Below are 24,474 nucleotides of genomic sequence, written 5' to 3' on the forward strand. Positions count from 1 at the left end.
TCCTCGGAATCTTTTACCACAGGTCGGACAGAGCACCTTCTCCCTGGTTTCATGCCACATGAGATGCTGCTCCAAGTTCTCCTGTGTAGTCATGCCTCGGCGACATATCCGGCAAACAAATTCCGGTTTATAGTGTCTGTACTTCATATGAGCTTTAAGAGCGTGGAGGTTCTTGCTGAAATGGCCGCAGACGTCACACACGATTGGCGGTGCTTCGCTGTGATTCTGCTTCACGTGGTGATTCAAGGCTTTCTTGATTTTGAATTGCTTCCCGCAAATATCGCACGCATAATCGTAATTGCTCGTGTGTAGTCGGATGTAGTGATTCTTCAGGGTGCCCTTGTTGTTACTCTTGTACTTGCATACACTACACTCGTACATTTGCTGTCGATGACTCTTCTTGATATGAGAGACCAAATAACGCCGAAGACTGAAGGTCTTCGGACAATCGGCACACTTGTGTCTATGCTGTTTCAAGTGCTCGGCAAGATTGCTTTTTTTCAGGAATTTCCGGCAACAGTGATCGCACTGTACAGATGTTGCCTTCTTCCTAACCGACCGATTTTCTTCGGTTCCAATTCCCAGACTAGATTCTCTTGTCGAGTTTGCATTCCTTCCTGAGATTTGCTCTTCATCTTCTAAAGGCTTTTCTCGTTCGCATGATTTTTGGGAGACAATGGATTCAACGTTTAACGGGTCTGCGGCTCTAAAACATAAAAAGGCAAAAGTTTGCGTTATCATTAGCTATAAATCGAGAATTTGATTGCTTAAATCTGTCGACTAGAACTATCGAGATTTCGCTAATAAAGAGGGAAGTGATTGGAAACAGTTTAATGATCACTATGGACGCGACTTAATAAGCATTCAGATACTCTATTGTCGTCTTGCAAGTTACCTTCCTAACTGAATGATTAGAAGTCTGCAGATATTTACGAAAGACACTATATCGATTTTAGATATCGATGAAAGCGTGGCTTATCGCAATGTAACGCAAAATTTTTCAGCCATCTAAAAAAGAGCGAGAATTAGTATTATCATTAATTATGTGAAAGACAAATGATAACTTACCTGACAGGCGAGAACAAATAAATTCTCTACAAATAATTAAATGAAATAATTATTGAGGAATAGATTGATTAATCGAACGATCCGAAAAATATAATCTGGATTAATCGTTAATATATTTTAAATAAATTTGTTGTACATATTTGAGTTAAATCGTATCTCTTCGTTCAAAATAAAACATAGCACATTATATCATAACATTATAACGGAAAATATAACTATATTATAATCATAATATAATCAAACTATAATATCGAAGTATAATCGAGAAAGAACAATATAAATCTCTTATTTTATAACTGCAATTTGCGACGACATAATTAAAAACGCTTAGAAAAATTACTCTCGCGAAAGAGTCTATCTTTACTTTATAAAAATCCTATTTCCTAAAGAAAGAGCAATTTCGAATAAAATAAATTATTCGCTAATACTTTTTAGACTTAATTATATCAAATTTATGATTAAGGATCTGACAGACCCTTGTTACTGTTCAAATAATCTCTAACAAACTTGCTCACAATGCCCGTTATAGGTATAATTGGCAACGGCCCGAGCGGTCCAGGATGCATTTTCCTATGACATATTAAAGAAGATCTTCGCGGGAATCTCGCTCCGCAGATGTCACACGCATATACATTATGCATGTGCGTGAGAATATGTTGTATTTGATTCGAACGTTTTTCGAAACTCTTTTTACAAATCGGACATATGTAAGGATTGATTTTATTATGGCATCTGATCATATGTTCGGACAAATGAGGCTTCTTATCGAAACACTGTCCGCACGTTGTACAAACATGCATGCTTGATACGCGTTGTTTATCTTTGTGTCGGCGTAAATGTGTTTCCAGCTCAATCACACTGAAGATATCTCGTCTCCCGCAGACGCCACACTGGAAACCCGACTTCAAATGAACGTGTTTGTTGTGCGATCTCAACGCTGTAGAATTACCAAATTCGCATTTGCAGATAGTGCACGATACAGAGACACTGCTGTGTGAGCGATGCATGTGTCTCGTAATAGCGTACATCGTCTGGAATTCCTGATTACAAATGCTGCAGGTGTTGCAAAAGGGATCCAAGTGCTTTGTCATAAAGTGTTTTCTCAAGTCCGGCTTACTCCAAAGAGTAGTGTTGCACAATTTACACAAGTATTTGGCCTCGCCATGACTGGTGGCCATGTGACTCTGTAGCTTTTTCGATGATTCAAACAGGCCATTGCAGATGCTACATGTATGCTCGTGAAGCTGCACGTGTCTTATTAAACTCCCTTTCGTTTGGCACGGGAAGCCGCAAATATTGCACACATATGATGATGAACTTGCTGCATCCTTATTTTCTTTACTGTTTTCTGTGCTGTTTATTTTATTGGCAGCGTTCATAGTTGCTTGCATAAACAACGCATCCGCTCCCTGAAGACTTCCTTCGATCTTGATTGCATCCATCTTAATTTCGTCAAGTTCTAGTAATTCAGTAAACCTACGACAAAAAAATGTTTTGTCATAAAATGTTCAAAAATATGAAAATGCCTCGTTTTATCTTATTTTAATTATTTATCCGACTTGCGCTTGTAACAATATTTCAGTCATAGCCAATTTAATGAAAAATATAAACTTAATATTCTGCAAAAGCTTTCACGAAGAGTATATAAATTTTTTAACAATTCTATAAATTTATTATTTCAAATAATATTCATTGTTTCAAATATGTATTTTTTATTAGCAATGTTTCGTTATAATACAAGACATTTTTAGTCAACGGCACTTCCTTTTAATATAAATATTATAGATACGCGTAAAAATGATAATTTGAGAAATTATAAAGGATGAAGCAGAGTGAGAAAAAAATTCGAGCTAATTATTAGGTTTATAATTATTTTTATATTATTATTATATATATAATTATTATCATTTTTTATTTTGACAATTTCAGGATTATTATTTTTAGAATATATATGATAGGCGAATGAACAATATATACGACAATACGTCGGCACACGATATAAATTTAGCATATATTTTTTAGCCAAAATATGATTTTCATCTGTTAACAATTTTCAGTTTTTATAATTTAAAAACTTAAGGTATAAGAATATTTTTTTATTAAAAGAAAGGGCAGTTCATTTGCAGGAATATTATTTATATCATTAATCTGTGAATCTCTCTCCTTATTGCGTAAACTAAAATATTTTGTTATGTAGCATGTTTATACATTTTTATACGCACATTTTTTTATATATATATTTATATATATGATATATTTATATAAAAATATTTAAAACAACTGCAGTATCCATATTGCAAACGTTCGTGGGTTGAGAATTGTCATTTCTTCAATCTAAATATGTAAGAAAAATAAAATATAATATTTTTCTCAGGCAAAAAAGTATAATTTATTATAGAAACTCTTTCTTAATACAAAATGGCGCTCGTTCTTCTTCTTCCTTAGACATTATCTCTATACTGTACAATCCTTCTTAATTCCAAAAATAAATAGGACACATTGGATTTGCGTCTCCACTTCATTAAACTTTCTTTTCCGCTTTAGTCTTTAATAAATCCTTGATGTAATTTATCCTCCGTGGGAAGCGGAGGTAGCCCAGGATTCTTCCGATGCTGATTGATCAATCCTTGACTTTTGTGCGGAACTTTGACCGTACACATCGCATGTACGGTCTGACATCGAGCAGATGCTGCTTACATGTGCTCTTGCTCCTGACGATTTGTCACAGATTAGACAGTCACAACGTCATCGTGAATCCTCAGCGTATCATTAAAGATTTTGGTATACTTGGTATACGAAGCTCTTCCAACGATTGTGCATTTTGCAGTCAGATTACAGATTGTGCTTTCTAGATTCCTTCGGATTCTAGATTCCTTCAGATTCCTTCGTCGCGAGTTTCCTTTCACACAAGTAGCAAGAGAATCTACAATCGCTGTGGAGATGATTCAAGTATCTCTTAAGAGCAAACGAATTTCGATAAGTCTTGCTCGATAGATTTCGTGAATACCATTGTGAATACTTTGCTCGTACATATACAAATTACTTCATCTTGAAAAACTTATCGCACACATAATTCAGATTCTGTTTATGCTTCTTCAAATAGTGCTTTCGCAACGATTGCTTGCATTTGCAGAGTGCACGGCGTCGTAAGAATATTTTTGGAAGCATGTATCTTATTTGTGTATTGCTACAGGTGCTCTTCTAACTTGAAAGATTTCTTGCGGCATTCGTAGAAATAAAAGAATGGCTTTTCATATGACTCTTCAACTATGAGACAAAATCAGTAGAGTATACGTTATAGATCCAAGCGTTTCTACTTAACTTCTCTTTTATTCGAATAGATCTTTTAAATATATTTGTACTTTACAGTAGACGATAGCGATGTATATGACTTTTCTCTGATTTATTTCTCATACGTCAAATTTTATTTATTCTTTTTATTTCCCAGTGTAATCAACCTTCTTGTTATTTTAAGGACCCAATAATTGTGGCGTACTTTTCTCCATAGATTTGTAAAGGATCCGTATCAATTACATTCCTGCAAATTTAAGAAAAAAAATTATAATTTCTGAAGTTTCAACATAGCTATATGTAAATGTTAATGTAAAGTATATTTATCTCGATATACTTATCTCGATTGTGAAATTTTACGAAATGTTTCGTAAAATTTAATCTTCGAGGATATTTACAAAACGTATTTTGGTTGTTATAAACATTGGTTGTTATAAAAAAACGTAATCTTAATATTGATACGTACTGATTAAAAATATACGTTATTTACCTCAAGATAATTACAAAAATTCGTATCATTAAAAATATTTATTTAAGATAGTAGTTTATACGTTTGTGCACAAATCTTACTTAGCTTAATTTTATTACATACAGTATTCTTAGAAAAAATAGTTTTGCATTATATAAAGCTATTTAATAATATACTATTATTATAAATTGATTCATTTATATATATATATATATATATATATATATATATATATATATATGTGTGTGTGTGTGTGTGTGTGTGTGTGTGTGTGTATTCTAGAAAATATATACGTTATTATGTATGGAGAAATTTATGAAAAATTGCTCGAGATCTATCATTTAGTGCTTTATACGACATGAATTAATATTTGAAAAATTTGAAAATTTAATGAAAGCACATCTTAACCAATCACATTTTGACTAATTTTATTCTTATATGAATTAAATTGTGTTTTATGTTTCCCCATACAAAATGATGGTAGTTCTGAATAATAAGATCATATATTTATTGTACAATAAATACAGAAAGTTATAATATAGAGCATAAAACAATTATGTTTACGTTTGCGAATATCATAAAATATTATACTGTATTTAATACGACGTATATCTTACTTAAAAAATTATTTTGTATTTCTCAAAAAATGCTGATCCTAAAGTAGAAAATGAAATAAAGAGACTCAAGAATATTAATGAAATATATTAAAATATATTAAAAAATCCTCGCTCAATTTTTATAAAAATAATATTCAATTTTTCCATCTTTGAATTATTTCTTTAATCTTTAAAGCGATTGTTCGATAATAGGAAAAAATATTTGTATAAATGCTTAAATTAATTTATTTCACAAGAAAATTTACTTCTACAAGAAAAATGCAAAATTCTAAAATTTTTATATTTATTTGTGAATTAAAAATATCAATGAATAAAATAATAAAATTAAGTTAAATATATAATAAAAAATAATGTCGGATAATTCATTGGACAATCAAAGAAAGAAATAATAAATTAACACACGCACACATAAATACGCGCACATATATGCAAATGTATGTATATTGAATTCATTTTCTGTAAAATAATTAATAATTTCAAAGAAAAAATATTATAACTCTAATTTATAAGTTATATTTCATTATCATTGATATCATTAACATATCATTTAACATTGAGATTTCTTTTTCTACTCACAGAAGGATCAGCATTCAAAAATATTTTTTACCAAATAATAATTTTATTGAATCATAACTATGTTTCTTTAACCAATAAAATAGCTTTTAGAAATTTGCTTTTATTAAATTTAAATAAAACATTTAACTGCAATAGATAAATTTATAAAAGTAAATATTATGCTATTAACGCTATTTGTAATGCATTTTATTGGTTCAAGAAATGTACAGTTTTAATTTTATTATAATAAAATATTATCAGATGATCTTAAACAGTTGAAGGGCGAAACAAAAATTGAATGATCATTTTTTTATTTTTGTAAATATGCAATGTACAATTACTAATTATAATCTATACAGCTTATATCTATTCGTTCATATATTCACCTATTTTTCAAGATTTATTTCAATTTTGGATACAAACAAGTCATTGTAATTTTCTAGTCTTCAAAACTAGTCACGTTTTTATTACTTCAAAATATCTTCAACATAATAAGTTTGTATTTTCTTATTGCATGTTTTATTACAATGAAATAAAAATTTGTTTTATTTTATAATTAAGTTTTAATTTGAAAAGACAGAATAAAGATAATACATTCGTAAAATATATTCATATAGCATACACTATGGCACTCAGATTTATTAGTAACAATTTTAGAAAAACTCGTTATGATATTGGTCAACGTTTTTTGCAAAAAGAACAAACAATATAGATTGATGTCTTAAAAAAATTTAATAAATTTTATATAATTTAAATGTGTTTAATATTAAATACATATATAATTATTACATTATATGTATATATATATATATATAATTAAAATATATGTAATTAATATATATATATATATATGTAATCATATTATAAGAATTATATCATATTATAAGAAATTTTAATAATCACTTTACGAAAAAATCAGAAACGTTTGATAATCTTATGAGTAACCATAAAGAATATGCGTGAACGCAAATTTTGTTGAAAAATTTTAAAGTTGCCATCTTGAAATCTTATGCTTCTATACTGTATAGAAAAAAGTTTCAATTATTTTATCTCCTTGTTACGTAACGATCTTGTGCACTTTTGCTACTTTAGAGAGAAAAAGAGAGATATTGTTAAAAAAAATTAACGTATACATATTCATATATTGAATCAAGTGTTCACATTTCCTCGTCGATTTTCTCCTCGTTCTCTTGCACGTATTCTTTTGTGAATTCGTTAACGAGATCGGCGATCGGCATAACGGGCAATGGTGGATGAGGACCAGGATGAGTCTTTCTGTGACAGATCAAACCTGGTTTTTGTGTGAACGCTTTGCCGCAAATGTCACATACAAACGGTCGTTTGCCAGTATGGATAAGCAGATGCTGGCGCAACTGTGATCTTCTGGCAAAAGGTTTCTTACAGATCATACAAGAATGAGGCTTGCATCCCGTATGGACCACCATGTGCCTCTTGAAAGAGTCCTTTTTCGTGAACGTCTTACCGCATTCGGCGCAGACTATCTTATCGCGTTTCTCGTGTTGCGTCACTAAATGCTGATCCAGATTTTCCTGTGTAACCATACGCCTTTTGCAGATGTGACATTCATATTTTGGCTTGTAATGCGCCCATTTTTGATGCACGTACAACGAGCCGGTGTTCAGACACACTTTATCGCATACATCGCATTTGACCGGCTTCTCTTTGTGATGAAATCGTATGTGGTTCGTTAGATCACCCTTGACTTTGAATTTCTTTGGGCAAGCACTGCACTGATGTTCATATTTATCCGTATGCTTCCTTATGAAGTGGGATTGCAAGGAATGTTTCGATCTGCAAACAAAGCCGCAAGCTTCACAAGGGAACATCATGTTACTGGATCGCTTCCTGGACCAGGTCTCGTGCTTCCTCTCGAGATGCATGGCGAACGAGCTCTTCTTTAAGGTTCTATAGTCGCACACGGCACATATATAAGCGCCATCCTCTTTTATACACACCTTCTTCTTATGAGTCCACGCTACGTGTTTCCTAAAGGATATCGCCGAATCGAACATCTCCGAACATAATTTGCACTTGAGAGCCCCACCGGGACTCTTCAAAGATGTTTTCGTAGAGGGCGACGCATCAGTAGGAGGAGAGTCTATCATTTCTTCTTCGAGATATTCTATCTCTCCTTCATTGTCATCCGATTGATATTCGTCCGGTTTTTCTATCTCTGTTGATGTAAGTTTCTCGATAGTAACCGTACTGCCCTGCACTTTTACTTGGTACAGATCTCCAACAGCTTTGTCGTCCATGGTTTCACTGATGCCGTTCAGTGTGATTGGTTTCATATCCAATTCTTCCGCTTCCTCAATATTTCCATTAGGAATGCTCTCGTCATTATATAAATTTTCTTCCATAGAATCATATTTTTCATCATCAAAGTCATACTCTTCTTTCATATCATTGATATGTTGTAATTTTTCTTCCTCCAATTCATCCATTTCCTCCTCTATTTCGTCCATTTCTTCCTCTGTATGCTCTGGTATATCTTCATCCGGCAAAGGTGCATCATCTTCAGGTATAAACGCGTAATATGGCTTGCCATCGAATTCCAAAATTTGCCATTTCTTCATTACCAACGATTCTTTATCAAATATAAAAATACCACGAGAATCGTAAGCAGCTTCATATCTGAAACATCAAGAAATAGAATAATTATTACAACGAATATATGATTCACTTACGTGTATTGGAGTAAATTATACGCTAAAAACTATTACGCGTGCTATAGCATTATCTATATATAGATTTAATTATAAAGATCAGATCAACGAAGGTACTCACAAACAAGGAGCTAAAACTACTACCCTTCTTGTTGATCAGCATTGCAGTCCATTGCAACCTACATTAATTACGAAACTGCCATATAAAATGGGAAGTTCGAAATAAATGAAATATTTTCATAAAATAAAACGTTATTATAAACATTTAGCATAATCAGTATTTATTTTAACAATTTTAGAAACATATGTATCCGTTGTAGTTAGCTTACTTCTAAATAAATTATATTATTATATAAATTGTATTATAAGTAAAAAAAAGTGGAAAAAGAAAAATGCTAAGTAATATAGATATATAGATAGCTAATATTTTTAGAACTTAAATAACAGTAAAATATATAAAATTTAAATATTTTTCATATATATAAATAATGTTATCTATAAAGAATTATATAAGTGATTTATTTTATTTATGAAATATATGTATGTGTATATGTTTATAATTCTTAAGTATTAAGTAATAATCACAGAATCAAGCAAACTTCATAATATAAATTTTATAATTTTATAAAGAAAGATTTCTCCCTTTTATATAGCGCGTTTTGCACATATTTTTAAATAAAATAATCAAATGTTTTTTAATATATTTGTGCATTTGAATTTTTGAAAAAATGCAATTTAATCATACGTAAAACCTTTAAAATTTGAATTATTATATGGACGAAATTTTAAATTGTTCGAGTAGGTTTCTTTTCATTCAAGAGTTATCTGTAATAATAATATATATGTATTGTATATACATAAATATAGGCTACAAAATGTTGAATAAAATTGGGTAACACACAAATGAATTAAAATAATGTGTGAGAAATTTCTTATCTGATGTACATAAAAATATTAAGAAAAGGATATATATATATATATATATATATATATATATATATATATATATAAAATTTATAATAATTAAAAATAAACATAATTATAGTCTTATAATTTCTGCATCTTATTATTGTATATTTTTCGATTTCCGCAAACTGCATTGTTTCCGCATTCTGCATTGTTCCGCAGATACATTATCTTACAATCATAAAAATGTATTAATTACATTTGTTTGATTTTTTTCATATTTGTACCGACTCTGTCATTTGTATTACAGACAAAATATTATGTATTTCACGCCGGCTCTCCTTCTAACTTTTTAATGCTATGCTGTTATTGCACGTTCTCGCAGATGTCACGGAACATTTTTATTACCTATCTCTTTAATTAAACATGAAGCAAAAGAATAAAACAAAAAACAAACATTTTCAAGACGTAAGGCACGACGTTCGATGTTTCACGTTCACAGTCTTATTTCTTAATAAATTCCTTCAATATATGATCAATATGTATTACTGGCAGAGGTGGCAGAGTGCCTGAATGGATCTTCCTGTGACAGATAAGACCGGCTTTTTGCGCGAACGACTTGCCGCACACGTCGCATATGTAGATACGCTCGCCGGTGTGCAGAAGAAGATGCTGACTAAGGCTGCTATGCCTAGCGAAAGCTCTGTTACAAACCGTACAACTATACGGTTTGTCACCTGTATGAATTCTCATATGCTTCCTTAAGTCGTAATTCTCGAAGAAGGTCTTGCCGCACTCCTCGCACACTGACTTCTCCTTCCTCTCGTGCTGCGTCAACACGTGCTGATCAAGATTCGCCTGTGTGACGAGTCGCCGATGGCATAAGGGGCACTCGTATTTGGCCTTGTAGTGTGCGTGCTTCTGATGAGTGTACAGACTATGGCTGTTGCGGCAGGTCTTGCCACATACGTCGCATATCACCGGTGATTCCCGGTGATTCAGTCTCGTGTGAGTGGTGAGGTCGCCCTTGATCTTGAATTCCTTACCACATTGCTCGCACGAGTAGCCGTAATGCTGCGTATGCTTGCGCACAAAGTGCGACCTCAGGGTCTCCTTGCGGGCGCAGACCAAACCGCAGACGATGCAGGTGAACTCGCGTTTATCGTTGAACCGGTTGTCCGAGATCCCCTCGTGCTTCTCGGCCAGATGTGCGATCATCGTGGATCTCTTGTTGCACCGAAAGTCGCACGTTACGCACGAGAGAGCTTCCTGATTACGCGGTACCGTGTCGGTGAACGCGGAATTCTCCTTCGCATCCGGTTTACACTTATTCTTCATTTCCGTCATATGCGTAAGTTTGTGTCGCTTCAGTAGATATTTGCTCTTAAAACGTTTAGGACAAACGTCGCAGACGAGATGATCGCCTTTACGAGTGTTTTCTTGAGATTTTCTTTCTTCTTCGCGTTTAGAGATGGATGATTTTTCTTGAGTTTTGATCAATGTCACTTTCTCGACGAAGGCATCCGCGGTTGGTTCCCTACAACATTATGAAAGAGTATCTTTATTACGGTTCTACAGTTGGAAAATGTACAGATCTTTGACTACTTACATTCAAATCTAAAATTTGTGACGACATTGAGCATACGAGCAGAAATAGGATTATTTCCACCCCCTTTGCTCGGGGTTGGAAACAGAAATTGTTGGTGCAGGATGTTAAAGGATAACAGAATAATTACAATATATTTTTTTATGTAAAATTATTAAATATAACAAAATACGATATATATGTAAGATTGAAGGCATAATTCTTCTAGATTGTTAAATACAGTACACAACATGATATCGATACATATTATTTATGCAACATTCGAAAATAGGATAAAATTGTTATAATATGTAATAATATAATTTAATACATTTTTTTCGTCTTTTACAGCTAATTCTTGATCGTTCGACAATATTGCAATTTGTGGATATTAATAGCGTAAAAAATTAGAAATCTATCGAATTATATTCGAAAAACTAATTAGAATTTTCTTTTTTAAAATCTGGCAATTTGTAAAATCTTTATATATATACTGTTGTCAAAACAATTAAAAAAAAATACTTTTATATACATTCACAAATTATTATATGATCAATATAATAATAATATAAATTATATAATTAGGGAAGAGAGTATACTTTTAGTTATCTGCCAGAATTAATAAACACATGCACAAAAAATGCAATTAATTTGATAATAAAATCTTATTATCATGAATGTCTCGTTTGTTAAAGACAAGTAAAAAATTCCAAAAACATGCATTTGGCACTCTTTCTCCTAAAATAAAAATAAAATATTATTATTAATAAAGTTTTTAAAGACAGATTGGATCAATCTTGATGTTACTTACGCTAATCTGAAAGAATAATTAAAACAAGTAAGAAAATATATTTTCTTGCTAATGTTTATATAGACAAAAGACAAATCAGAAAACTCTCTGCTTCCGGTTCTGCAAACATAGATACCTGAAATCCTTTTAATATTATATAAGTTGTTAGAAAAACTATAAATTATTATTATATGTAATTTTACTTACACACCGTTGCTAATTAAATTATATATATTTGTCTATTATTTCCTATAAAATAAAACAAATTTGTAAGAACATTTTGAATTATTCTCACATAGTAAAGGATAATTGTGTGCCATTTGACGATTAATCCCTAGTTTAATAAAAAAACATGTTCGATGTTAACTTGCAAATAAATCGTCTTCATTTTAAGAGAATTTTTTATTAAAATATGTTTTGAGATATTTATCACATTGTCATAATATTATTGTAATTATGTACAAACATATAGCTATACATAAAATATATCAATAATAAATCAGTATATAATTATTGCAAATTACTGTCATATAATTTTTTCTTTAAAATTCTTTCCTTCGTAATATCGATTTAATTTTAATTTTTTTCATACATTTGTTAAAAAAATTTGTGAAAGACAATATTTAGGTAATAAGAATAAAAATAATAGATAAGAAAAAAATAAAATTAGCTAATGATAATAACTAAAACGAAAAATTTGCCTTCTCTGTCTTAGTTAACGAAAAATCGAATAAAAGATCGAATTTCTAAAATGCACTTTCAAGTTTTCGATGCTAAATTTTATACATTTTATATATGAATTTTTTATATATGAATTTTATTATACAATCATTTTTTCTTCATGAAATCGTTGAGAATGTGATCAATGTGCACCACCGGTAAAGGTGGATGCACACCGGGATGCGATTTTCGGTGACAAATTAATCCAGGTTTCTGTGTGAATGCTTTCCCACAAATATCACAAATGTACGGCCGTTTTCCCGTATGGATCAGCAGATGTTGCCTATAAGCGGTCCTACGCGCGAAAGATTTGCCGCAGATGTGACAGTCATATGGTCGATCGCCGGTGTGGGTCATCATATGCTGCTTCAGTCGATGATTCTCCGAAAAGGATTTGCCGCACTCCTCGCACACGAAGCTCTCCCTGCGCTCGTGTTGCAGCAGGATATGCTGATCCAGATTCTCCTGCGTGACCATGCGTCTCTTGCAGATCTCGCACTCGTACTTGGGCTTGAAATGCGCCCATTTCTGGTGCACGTAAAGCGAATTGCTATTGGAGCAAGTCTTGCCGCAAACATCGCAAATTATCGGGGTCTCTTTGTGCTTGAAACGCACGTGCAATCTCATGTCACCCTTGACCTTGAATTTCTTACCGCAATACTCGCAATCGAACTTATACTCGGACCCGTGCTTGCGATCGAGATGTTCCTTCAACCGACGCCGGCTCTGACATTTAAATCCGCACGTATCGCACGAGTATTCTTGCGGTTTTGTGATAGTTCTGCGTTTGCTTCTTCGTCTGACCGCATGCTTCGTAGAATGTTTTCTACTGATGTGCGAATAAAAGGTCGACTTGTTGGTACTCTCGTAATCACAGAAATTGCAACTGTATATATTCATATTTTCTAATACGTCCTTTTCATCCTTTACGTCCTCTTGTACGTGCATCGTGTCTCGATGATGCTTCAACATTTGCATCATCGGGAAGCAAATGTTGCACTCGATGCAATCATAAACTTTGTCATCTTCATTAGAAGATTGAATCTCCTCGCCCGTCACCACTTCATCCATCGATAACGCATTCTCGTCTTCTATTTTTACAACATAAAGATTATTCAATGCATCTGTATATGTATTGTCATCGTTTACAATCGTGAAGGAATCTTCCGCGTTATCAATTTCGCTTTTCACGTCCTGTTTTAAATCGCATTGATTCATTTTCATCTTTGCCTGTTTTATTGGTAGAAAGGCATAATAGAGACATCCCTCCAGATCAACAATTTGCCACGGCTGCATCGGAATAGATTCTTTGCCGTACAGAAAATGTCCGTATCCATTTACGACCCTGAAAATTATACAGTACGTTAGTTAGAAATTCTACCATCAAGAAGTGGTAGTTTTAAAATGACATATTTATCTTGTAACTTTATCCTTCTTACATTTGTAGACATTCGATATTCAAAATTGAGAATAAGGGATTTTTTTTTACATAAATGGATAATATGTTCTAGATAAATGAAACGTCTTTTAAAGAGAAATTATTTGGATAATTATTTATATATAATTTTTCAATAAGCTCTTTCAATAATTTCTTGAGAGTTACAATCGATAACGAGCACAGTCACAATTATATGCAATGATAAATAAGTAACTTTTCTAGTGACTTGCAGATTCTATAATATATATTCGACAAACAGCTAAATCACACTTGCGGTTACAACTAATCACATATATAAAAAAAATTAAGTCTATAGGGTATACATGCAAATATATGTATTATACATAGAAAAATACAATAAAACAGCGTGTAGCGCGATAAAATATTGCAATCATCTCACATACATATAAGGCGGTAGATTAATTTCAAATTTTATGAAAAATTTTGTGTCTTTTATGAAATGGACAGCGTATTTTCGAATTTTGCATAATCCATGAGTATTATAGAACATTCCCATATTATACAGGAGTCTATTGTGTATGCAATATACAAATATTGAAATCTAAGCACTTCCTCGCAATTGTACATTTTCCATTTTATGCATACAAGTGTATAAATCTGCGATTTTATATACATACATTTAGAGATAAATGTTTTCGAATCAAAATAATGAAAGAAATTAAATTAAATATTCCGTTATTTGGAAAATATTTAGATTCTAATATTTTTATAATTGATACAACGAATAATAAACAAATAAAAACCATTAATATAACGCATGATGAATTAACAATTTGTTTTATAAAAGAACACGAGCGATTTTGTCATATCGAAGAATTTCACATATAACAATCATTCGTATCGAATATTATATCAAAAGATATGTATATATAATAAGATTCACATTAATATTCACATTAATATATATGGCAATTAAAAATCTCTATGTGAATAATATAAGTATTTTCGATTAACTTATAATAGATTGCCGTAGCAATCCTTTAGATGTCACTGAATTAGTAACAAAATCTCGTACAACAGAATCTCATTCGCGCAATATATAAGTATCGATTATACAAGCACATTTTTTTTACATATTATCACTATTTCCAATTACGATTCACTCACGTAAGCTTTACGCCGATCGATCATCGTGTCAAGCGTTCATGACATCATTCAAGATGTGATCGATGAGGACACGTGGCAATGGTGGATGAGAGCCAGGATGCGATTTCCTGTGGCTGATCAGGCCTGGTTTCTGCGTGAAGGCTTTGCCGCAAATATCGCACACGTACGGCCTAATGCCGGTGTGGATGAGCAGATGCTGCTTGAGAGCGGTCCTGCGAGCGAAGGACTTATTGCAGACGGTGCAGCTGTACGGCTTGTCCCCGGTATGGATCCTCATGTGCACTTTCAGTCTACTGTTTCGCGAGAACGTCTTACCGCACTCCTCGCACACTACATTCTCCCTGCGCTCGTGCTGCCTGAGCATGTGCTCGTCGAGGTTCTCCTGACTCACCATTCGCCTCTTGCATATCTGACATTCGTACTTGGCCTTGTAATGCGCGAACTTCTGATGCACATATAGAGAGTTGCTGTTGAGACAGGTCTTGCCGCAAACGTCGCAGATCACCGGCTGTTCCCGATGGCTGAAACGTATGTGATTCGTCAGATCCCCCTTGACCTTGAACTTCTTGCCGCAGGTCTCGCAGGAGAACTTGAAGTCGTCCGAGTGCTTGCGCGCGACGTGTATCTTTAGTTCGTACTTGTTCTTGTTTTTATAGTCGCATTGGCTGCAATAGAAGAGTTCTGGCTGCGCGTCGCAGCCGTCTCGCGGCTCCTTGTGCTTGCGTTTTATGTGAGAGTACAACGACGACTTCTTGCCGGTCTTGAAACCGCATTCGTTGCATGCGTATACCTCGCCGGTGTCCTCCAGCTTGTGTCGACGTTTATGCGAGTACAACGTACTCTTCTTCGCGCACGTGAAATCACAGAGATCGCAGCGTTCGCCAAGATTCTTCTGGTTGGATTTCTTCGGGATGTCAGTGATTCCCTCTTCTTTGCAGTCTTCGAGGCAAACTTCTTCCTTAATTATTAGATTGGAGTCTTCGTACGAGATTAACGTCTTCTTGATTGTTTCGCGACTGTTTCGTGAGCAAAATTGATCAGAAGACGCGTAGTCACATGTATTTGTTATTCTACGTCTCTTTGTGGTAGATGTATCCGGGTTTTTCTTAGATTTCTTATGGTTTACCAGATGAGACGCTAAAGTAGTGCTCCTTTTACATTCAAAGTCACACATGTTACAAGCAAAACTCGTCGTATTTTTGCTTCTATGTTTAGACATATGCTTATTTAGATTCGCTTCGCTCGAACACCTGTAATCGCAGATCATGCAAGCCAGTTTTTTCAGATTTGCCTTGCCTTCCTTATGTTTCCTCTTTATATGCGCGTCCAAAGTCGCTAGTCTATTAAAATTCAAATTGCAAAACGTGCAAACATATTTTGCTTCCTCTGAACGCTTCCCTCGCGCTTCTAACTGTCCGCTGTATCTTCGTCGAGCGTTTATCTTTAAACGTTGCGTGTTTTTTTCTCTCGAGTATCTTCTGCGAAACCATGAACGCATATGGTGCGTTATCTTGTGGCGATTCAGCATAGATTGCATGGGAAATTTCATACCGCATTTGTCGCAGGTATAATTGTCAATGGCTATCTTGTGCAAATGTATCGAGGAATCCATGCAACTGTCGACATTGCTATTTTTCTGATTGTTCTCGATCTCTTCGACTTTAATGAAGGTCAACGGCGATACATCAAGTACACTCATGCCTTCCTCAGTTTTAGCGACGTTGTCTAACACTGGTATCAATGAATATCGCAATTTACCACCGGCATCGGCATGCTGCCATAGTTTCATCGGTATCGAATCTTTTCCAACAATAAAGCAACCGGAAGCGTCCGTCTGCAAGATCTTCATGCTGGAGTTTTGTTCTCTAAAACATATTAAAATATAACGGTTAATCTCAATGGTGCCGTTAAAACGATCACATCTCAATCACTACTTACTCCAGATTTAAAAGTCGCTTCAATAAGAAAATTTGTATACAATCGAATCTTGTGGAATTACTGTATAATTCGTAAGTCACACGCATACCTCTAATTTAAATCAAAATTATTCATTAAGAATATTATGTCTCTCTTTCTATATTAGAGACCTATAACTTAAATGATACTAAAAAATCGATTTTAATTGATAAATAATTCAGATCTACATTTATGCTATAGATGTAAAGATATCTTTTGTATACATTAAAAAATATTAACATATACATTTAAAAAATAACAATATAATACATCACTTAATAAATATAACTATTTAATAGCAAACATATTTATAATCAATTGAAATTCTATCTTAATTTAACTATTATCAATTTATATTTTTTCTTGTATAATATCAAGATAAAAATACATTTATTAATTAAATATAAAAATAAATACATCAGTCCAAATGAAATAGACTTATGTAAGTAAGATTATGTATAAAATGTTCTCTCTCTCCCTCTCTATCTCTTTCTCTCTCAAATCATTATATAATAAAGATCATATTAATCTTTACGTTTCCTAAATTAAGTTATATAGCTCTTAATACATACATCTTCTTATTAAGATTCTACAAAGATCTTATAGTTATACACATGTAGTATGACATTTATTATCGAAATGTTATTCTAGATTTGATATATATATAGTGATATATATATATATATATATATATATATATATATATATATATATCTTAAAGATATATATTCTTATTTAGATTTTATATTAATATCCCCCCCCCCCAAAATAGTTGCGTCTGTTTCCAAGAGGCATAAGTGGTGACGATAAGTGTGCATCTGGATGTTTCCTACGATGTATAATCATGTAGTATCTCCTCTTAAATGTTTGCCCGCATAAATCACAAATATGCGGTTTTTCTGCCGAATGCGTAATTAAATGCATGTTTCTCATATGTGATGTTCTCTTCTCACAAACATGACATATATACGGTTTGACGTCTGTGTGCATCGTTGCATGATTAATTAAATATCTCTTTGAAGCGAATGCCTTGCCACATTCCTTACACTCGTAAGTTTTATCGTGTTGCTGCATATGACTGTCCAAATTCTTCTGCGTGAGCAGCTTTTTATTACAAACATCACAATGAAATTTGTATTCGTTCAAATGTGCCACCTTCCTGTGTTTGTACAGGGAGTAATTGCTCGTATAGAATCTATCACAAATATCGCACATGTGCTGTGAACCATCGTGCGTGACAAGATGGATCAAGTCCCATTCTATCTTGAAGCGTTTACCACAATGTTCGCAGGCGAATTTATACTCGTCGGTGTGTCGCCTGATACAGTGCGCTTTCAAATTACTCTTCGTTCTACCGCGATAGTTGCAGTTACTGCAGCAATACAACGAATTAGAATCCACCTTTTGATGAATAAGCCGATGCATCTTCAAATCGTACTTATATTTAAAACTTTTGCCGCAAACTGCACATCTGAAGGAACGATGAAAACTGTGCTTGCTCATAATGTGGCGCAGAATTTTACTCTTTTGTTCGAACACTATCTGGGAGATATTACAAATGTAATCTTCGTTAATAAGTTTTTTGTAAAATACATCTTCTTTTCAGGCTTCGTCGATATGACACAATTTCTCGTTGACATCACTGAACTGTTTGTTGATATTTCGCATTATTTTATTTTCATTAAGCTGTTTATCAAGTATTCTTCGTTGTTTCGTTTTTCATTACATCCTTTGATGATTTTATTGAATCAATGAATATCTTACGAGTTCTTTTCTTATCTGTAGCGTTTGTGGTCTCTGTTCTATTATGGTCGATTTTTTTTCCAAGAACAATCTTACATAAAATTTCACACTCATCTCTTTGATCAGGAACAGATTTCCTAAAAAATACGAATTATATGTATCAATACAACAAAGATTATTAGAAAAAATTTTATATCCAAGCATTACAGACACACATGTATTTTTAATCATACTTGTTATAAATATATATAAAATAATAAATAATATATATCAATAATAATTATTTAATAATAAATAATAATTTATTTTAAATTTATCTCTTTATAAATAAATAACAAAAATTGTTATATAATTAAATATTTCATTTTCTCTCTATTAAATATAAAATATTATATGCGCATATATTATTAAAAAGATTTTTATATTTTAATTAATTTATATGTACACGTAAATAAAATTTTTAGAATTTTATATATAAAAATATAAATAATATTTAAAAAATATAGATTTTTTTATTTCTAGAAACATAATGTGAAAAAAATGCATAATTATTCAGTTCTGTAATCTTATTGATAGACTCTAGTATATGTATAGCAAGTTTTATAGAATATTTATATATGCTATTGTAGAGCAATTTTGCGAAGCACTCACTGTATAAAATTTAAAAACGATTAAAAAAGATTATCTTTAAATTTCTTATTTCAACATCAAAATATCTTATTTCTTTATCTTGTATTTATTTATTACACAGTATCTTACTCTAATATATGTCTTAATAGATAGATATATAATTAGAGAATCATTATATATCCTGAAAAATATATTTCCTAAATTAATTACACAAATGCAATATATTCTTATTATTATTCTGTCATATATATTATATCATTGTCATATATACATATATATATATTCAATGTTTGAATATTGATTTAATGTTCCAGAAACAACAAATAAAATAGTCATTTATTCGCACATATTAACTTATTATTTAAAATAACTAATAAAAAATAATTTGTTATCTTTGTTGTCTCACTATAAAAATTTCACTTTTCGCATATGTGGCGTAAGTAAGACTTCTCTCTGGAATATGTTCCTTACTTTTACGTTACGAATATGTTTCTTCGAGGCTGTCTTACGTTTCAATTCCATATCACATTCCTCACGCATGTATCTCTGCTGGTGTTGCTTGACTATCTAGGCTTTTTCGAGTTTGCAGCTTCTTCTTACACATGGAACATTGAAAATTTGCATCTTTCACCTTATGTTTAGTTATAGTTTTTATAGTTTGTTATAGTTTTTGTGGAAGTAGAGACATTCTGTTCGCCGTTGCTGCATCGTCGCAAATATACGGATCTCCCTCGTGTGTAATCAGGTGCTTAGCGTAATCAGCTTTTATTCAGAATTTTTGATCGCATATATCGCATATCAAAAACGAAAATCATCAGTATGTTTGCACGTGAAGTGTATCTGCAAAATACACTAGCGTGTTATTGTTCACTAAACAAAATATGACGGAATTGAATCTAATGTATTTTATTCTCTTTTACTTATTAGAATTATTATAAAGAACAATAAATATTGTATAACAATAAATATTGAATTTACACCAATTAGTGAAAATTAATATAAAATAACAAATAATTCCGCATTCTAGAATCATATATATTAGATATATAAATAAATTTTCCATTATTTTTTGTAAAATTCAAGATTTATTAACGAATTACACATGTACAGTTTAATTATGAAAGTAATCATCATTATTTTTTCTTCCATCTTTCAGATAAGTTATAGATTAGATCGATAGAAAGTCTGGTCTTTACTTGCGATAAATTTATCAAATCATTTTTTTATTTCTAAATTTTTTATCAAGGCATGTCGCATTGTTATATTTTTTAATAATTTAAAGGTGCTATATCAGATGAATATGGAGATTCAGACTCAAGACTTTTTATCGATCTATAATCTATAATTATCTAATCAATATAACTTGCTTAAAAATGTTGAAAAAATGATGGGGATTGCTTTTATAATTAAATTGTACATGTATAATTTGTTAAGCATTGAATTTCATACAAAAATAGAGGAAAACTTATTTATACGCCTAATAAAATTTGCAAGATTTTCACTATGCTCACCTGTAAGTAGAAACAATGTATCGCGTAATACTGACAGGTGTGCAATAGTGCTTCACCATGAACTTTCACTTTGTGAATTGTCTGTTCATATTATTCTTTATGTATAAACTTCTTCGCACAAACGTCGCACTGAAAATTATAATATTATAATGATTACTGTGTTTTAGCATATGCTTCTTTTATTCCGATTTTCTTCTATCGAAAGTAATTTTGCAAACATCACACGATATATTTTCCTTCCTCTTTAGTTTTAAGATCCAAAGTCATCATGGCAAGTTTCACTCTGTTTCGTTGCGTTTCTTTTACCGCTATGTTAGATCTTTTTACAAATGATAGTTTAATCCTTTCTCTCGATATCACGCAATTTTTCAGTAAAGCAGGCTTTTTTCTTCACCTCGTTGTTTGTCGATCGTGACCTAAACAATCGAAACATCATTGTTTCGATAATACTAATTTATAATGCATTAGAATGCTACCCATATCGTTCTAGAGATAGATATTAAAATGTGTATGATAATCGCCTTATCACTTTCGAATAAAATATGAGTCAACATTATTTTATTTCTTAATTTATATATTATTTCAATCTGTTAACATATTAAATATCAAAATTTAATTGCATCTTTTAACTGTTTCAATAAAAATAAAGAATACATTGTACAATGAAAAACATAAAAATCACATACATTTATAAATACATACACACATTCACATTCACTTATTTAATTTTTTTCTTCACTAACAAACATCCTGAATTTATGTGTTATGCTTTCGATGTTTCTGTCTATTATTAATATACTTTTTTTCTTTTATAAAGATAATCTTCTAAGCAATACTATGCAAATGATAAATGTATGATTTAAGTAATTGATATATGTCAATAAAAAAATAAACAAAAACGCAAAACATGCAAACATGATTAACAATCATTTTGCATTATAGTTTTCGTATTTTATAATTTGCTCCAATTTTTAATTGTTCATTCATTTTTTTGATTATTGAAAGCTATTATTTTCTTTAAGTTCACAAGTTAGATAATTTTCTTCAACATACACTATAACATCTTCAAACATACACTATAAATAGTTAATTAACAATTAGAAGTATATTTTTACTCAGTTACATATAATACGTAGAAGACTTTTATAACAATTTTCTTTTACATACATGTATATGAAATTATTTCGAATTATTTGATCTAATTTTTGCAAACATATGCTTGAGTGTATCGTTATGCTTACATTCAGAAATGTCAAAATGAAATTTCTCTAAGAATAAAGCTGCATTTCTTTTGCATCAAATGTTTAATCATTTAATGCTCGTAAAGAACAAAAAATCGATGTATCATATGGCAATGTTCTTATGAATATAGATGCATTAGGTGTCATTAATGTATGAAACATAATTGTATATATATATATATATATATATATATATATATATATATATTGTGTGTGTATATATGTATATATATGCAACTGATTGTATATTTATAATCACTTTTGGTAATTTATTAAAGATATACTAAAGATAAAAGTACTTTATAATACACATATTGTATAATACACATATTGTATATAGTACACAATTTTGTATTCCGCACTTTGGTTTAATCATTTACTTATATGTATATTTAAATAAAAGATATGACTATATACATGTTTTGATGTATTATATTAATTTTAAGAAATCAAATATATTACATTGCAGCTCAATCTTATTCCATGAATAAAATAAAATATAAAATTTTAATTATTCTGACACAATATACAATAAAACAAAAGATATTTTATACGACCACATTATTTATATGGATATTTTACTATTATTGTGGTCATTATACTAAATAAAATTTTAGCAAAAAAATGTTATATAAAATGTGTAATAAAATATTAGTCAAGAGTATTTCCATTATACTTGTCTAAAATAAAAAATGTAAAAAAAAGTAATACAACGAAAAAATAAAACAAGTAACACAGTAAGAATTTAAAATATGACTTTAAAAAGTTACATATGAGAAAATATCCTACTTTATATAGTGTAAGAATTTTTATATAATAATAATAATAAATATAATTTAATAAATATAATTTAATAATAATAATAAATATGTTAAGAAACAAACTAGTATCATTCATCACATTGAAAACTATCACATATGTTGCGTTTGTAGTTCAACATACATACTCTTAGATTATGAAAATATTTGTCACAAGAAAATGTATATGTATGTGTGTGAATGTGTGTGTGTGCGTATGTATGTGCGCGCGCGCGCGCTTATATATAGTTTATATAAAAGAATATATATAAAAAAGATAATAAATTGACAAATGTAAACTGTCAACAAGACTAGCATTTAATGTTATGTTTATATTTGTGTTTAACAAAACAAGCTCTATATTTAAAAACTGCATCGCAATCATCACACTTAAAACTTTGCGAATGTCGTTTCAAATGTTTCTTGAGTAATTTTATTGTTCTAAAGCGCCATTTACATTGAGGACAATTGAAATATACTTGTTCTTTGAATAAATTCAAACCACTGTTCAGCTCATTGAAGCTTTCATCACTATATTCCGTTTTTTCGAGCTTGTATTTCCTTTCCGACATATGATGTTTCTCCACATCAACTTGACACTTCTCTTCGCATTGTCCACGATTATAATTCTTGTCATTCTGACCATTCTGATATTTACACTTGTGTTGCGTAAGATGATCATTCTCATATACCTCGTTGCACACGTTGCAAACTGCAATAGTATGGATCTCCATATGTTTTAGGAACATTGTCTTGTTGTTGAATAGTTTAGCACAAAGATGACACTTAAATCTATACATGTTATTAGCGTGCCATCTTATCTGATGACGTTCAACACTTGTAGCCTCTCTTGATTTAAAATCGCAATCTGCACAATGGAACAATTCTTTGCCGCCCTCATGTAATGACATATGAAACTTAAATGACTGTTCAGTTTTAAGACTTTGATCACAAATTGGACACTCATATGGATAGGCATCGTCATGAATTATTACGTGTTCCTTTAGATTACAATCTCTTTTAAAACTTAAATCTTCTTCACATTCCGACGCGCTTTCCGTTGACGTTGACACTAATTCATTTTCTTTATCTTCATACATGTTTTCAGGTTTTTCCGTAGATTCAGCAACCTCCATTTTCATTTCCGGCGAAAGACGCGGCAATTGTACAGTTTCGCTTTCGTTTCCTTCTTTGAAATATTCGTAAGGAGATTGCATCGGCACAAGATAAAATTGGTGGTTGTTTTCAATCACAAGGAAATTTTGTTCAAGAGGATCACGTGGCACAGACCTAAAAGTAAAAAAAATCAATCAGTTTGGCAAAATATGATTATATATACAAC

The 24,474-nt window shown here is 31.4% G+C and overlaps 3 protein-coding genes across 4 annotated transcripts in view; all 3 read right to left on the minus strand.

Annotated features, from left to right (window-relative positions):
- Window positions 1–1,161: 1,161 nt before the first annotated feature.
- On the minus strand, window positions 1,162–3,927 carry LOC145972060 (zinc finger Y-chromosomal protein 2-like). 2 transcript variants are annotated; one of them, XM_083100279.1, is made up of 3 exons: window positions 3,484–3,927; window positions 3,291–3,402; window positions 1,162–2,544 (listed from the first exon to the last, which is right to left on the minus strand). In XM_083100279.1, coding segments are annotated over exons 2-3 (1,020 nt in total). In that variant the 5' UTR covers window positions 3,293–3,402; window positions 3,484–3,927; the 3' UTR covers window positions 1,162–1,526. The 2 variants fall into 2 exon arrangements, with proteins under 2 accessions (XP_082956405.1, XP_082956404.1); XM_083100278.1 differs by having other exon boundaries at window positions 3,291–3,927.
- A 2,247-nt stretch (window positions 3,928–6,174) lies between these two features.
- LOC145972389 (uncharacterized) overlaps window positions 6,175–24,474 on the minus strand; it is a 53,220-nt gene continuing 34,920 nt past the window's right edge. The window contains exons 5-7 of the mRNA XM_083100952.1: window positions 12,801–14,033; window positions 10,102–11,130; window positions 6,175–8,655 (exon numbers count right to left, since the gene is read on the minus strand). Coding sequence (XP_082957078.1) covers window positions 7,158–8,655; window positions 10,102–11,130; window positions 12,801–14,033 — 3,760 coding nt within the window. The 3' untranslated portion in view covers window positions 6,175–7,157. The remainder of the gene's footprint in view (window positions 8,656–10,101; window positions 11,131–12,800; window positions 14,034–24,474) is intronic.
- On the minus strand, window positions 17,137–18,907 carry LOC145972062 (zinc finger Y-chromosomal protein 1-like). The gene has a single exon (XM_083100282.1). The coding sequence runs from the start codon at window positions 18,711–18,713 to the stop codon at window positions 17,958–17,960; it is 756 nt and encodes a 251-aa protein (XP_082956408.1). The 5' UTR covers window positions 18,714–18,907; the 3' UTR covers window positions 17,137–17,957.

This window comes from Camponotus vicinus, unplaced genomic scaffold (assembly GCF_025532165.1).
Source record: "Camponotus vicinus isolate PSW18456_S1 unplaced genomic scaffold, iyCamVici1.0 SCAF_5, whole genome shotgun sequence".
Lineage (NCBI taxonomy): Eukaryota > Metazoa > Arthropoda > Insecta > Hymenoptera > Formicidae > Camponotus > Camponotus vicinus.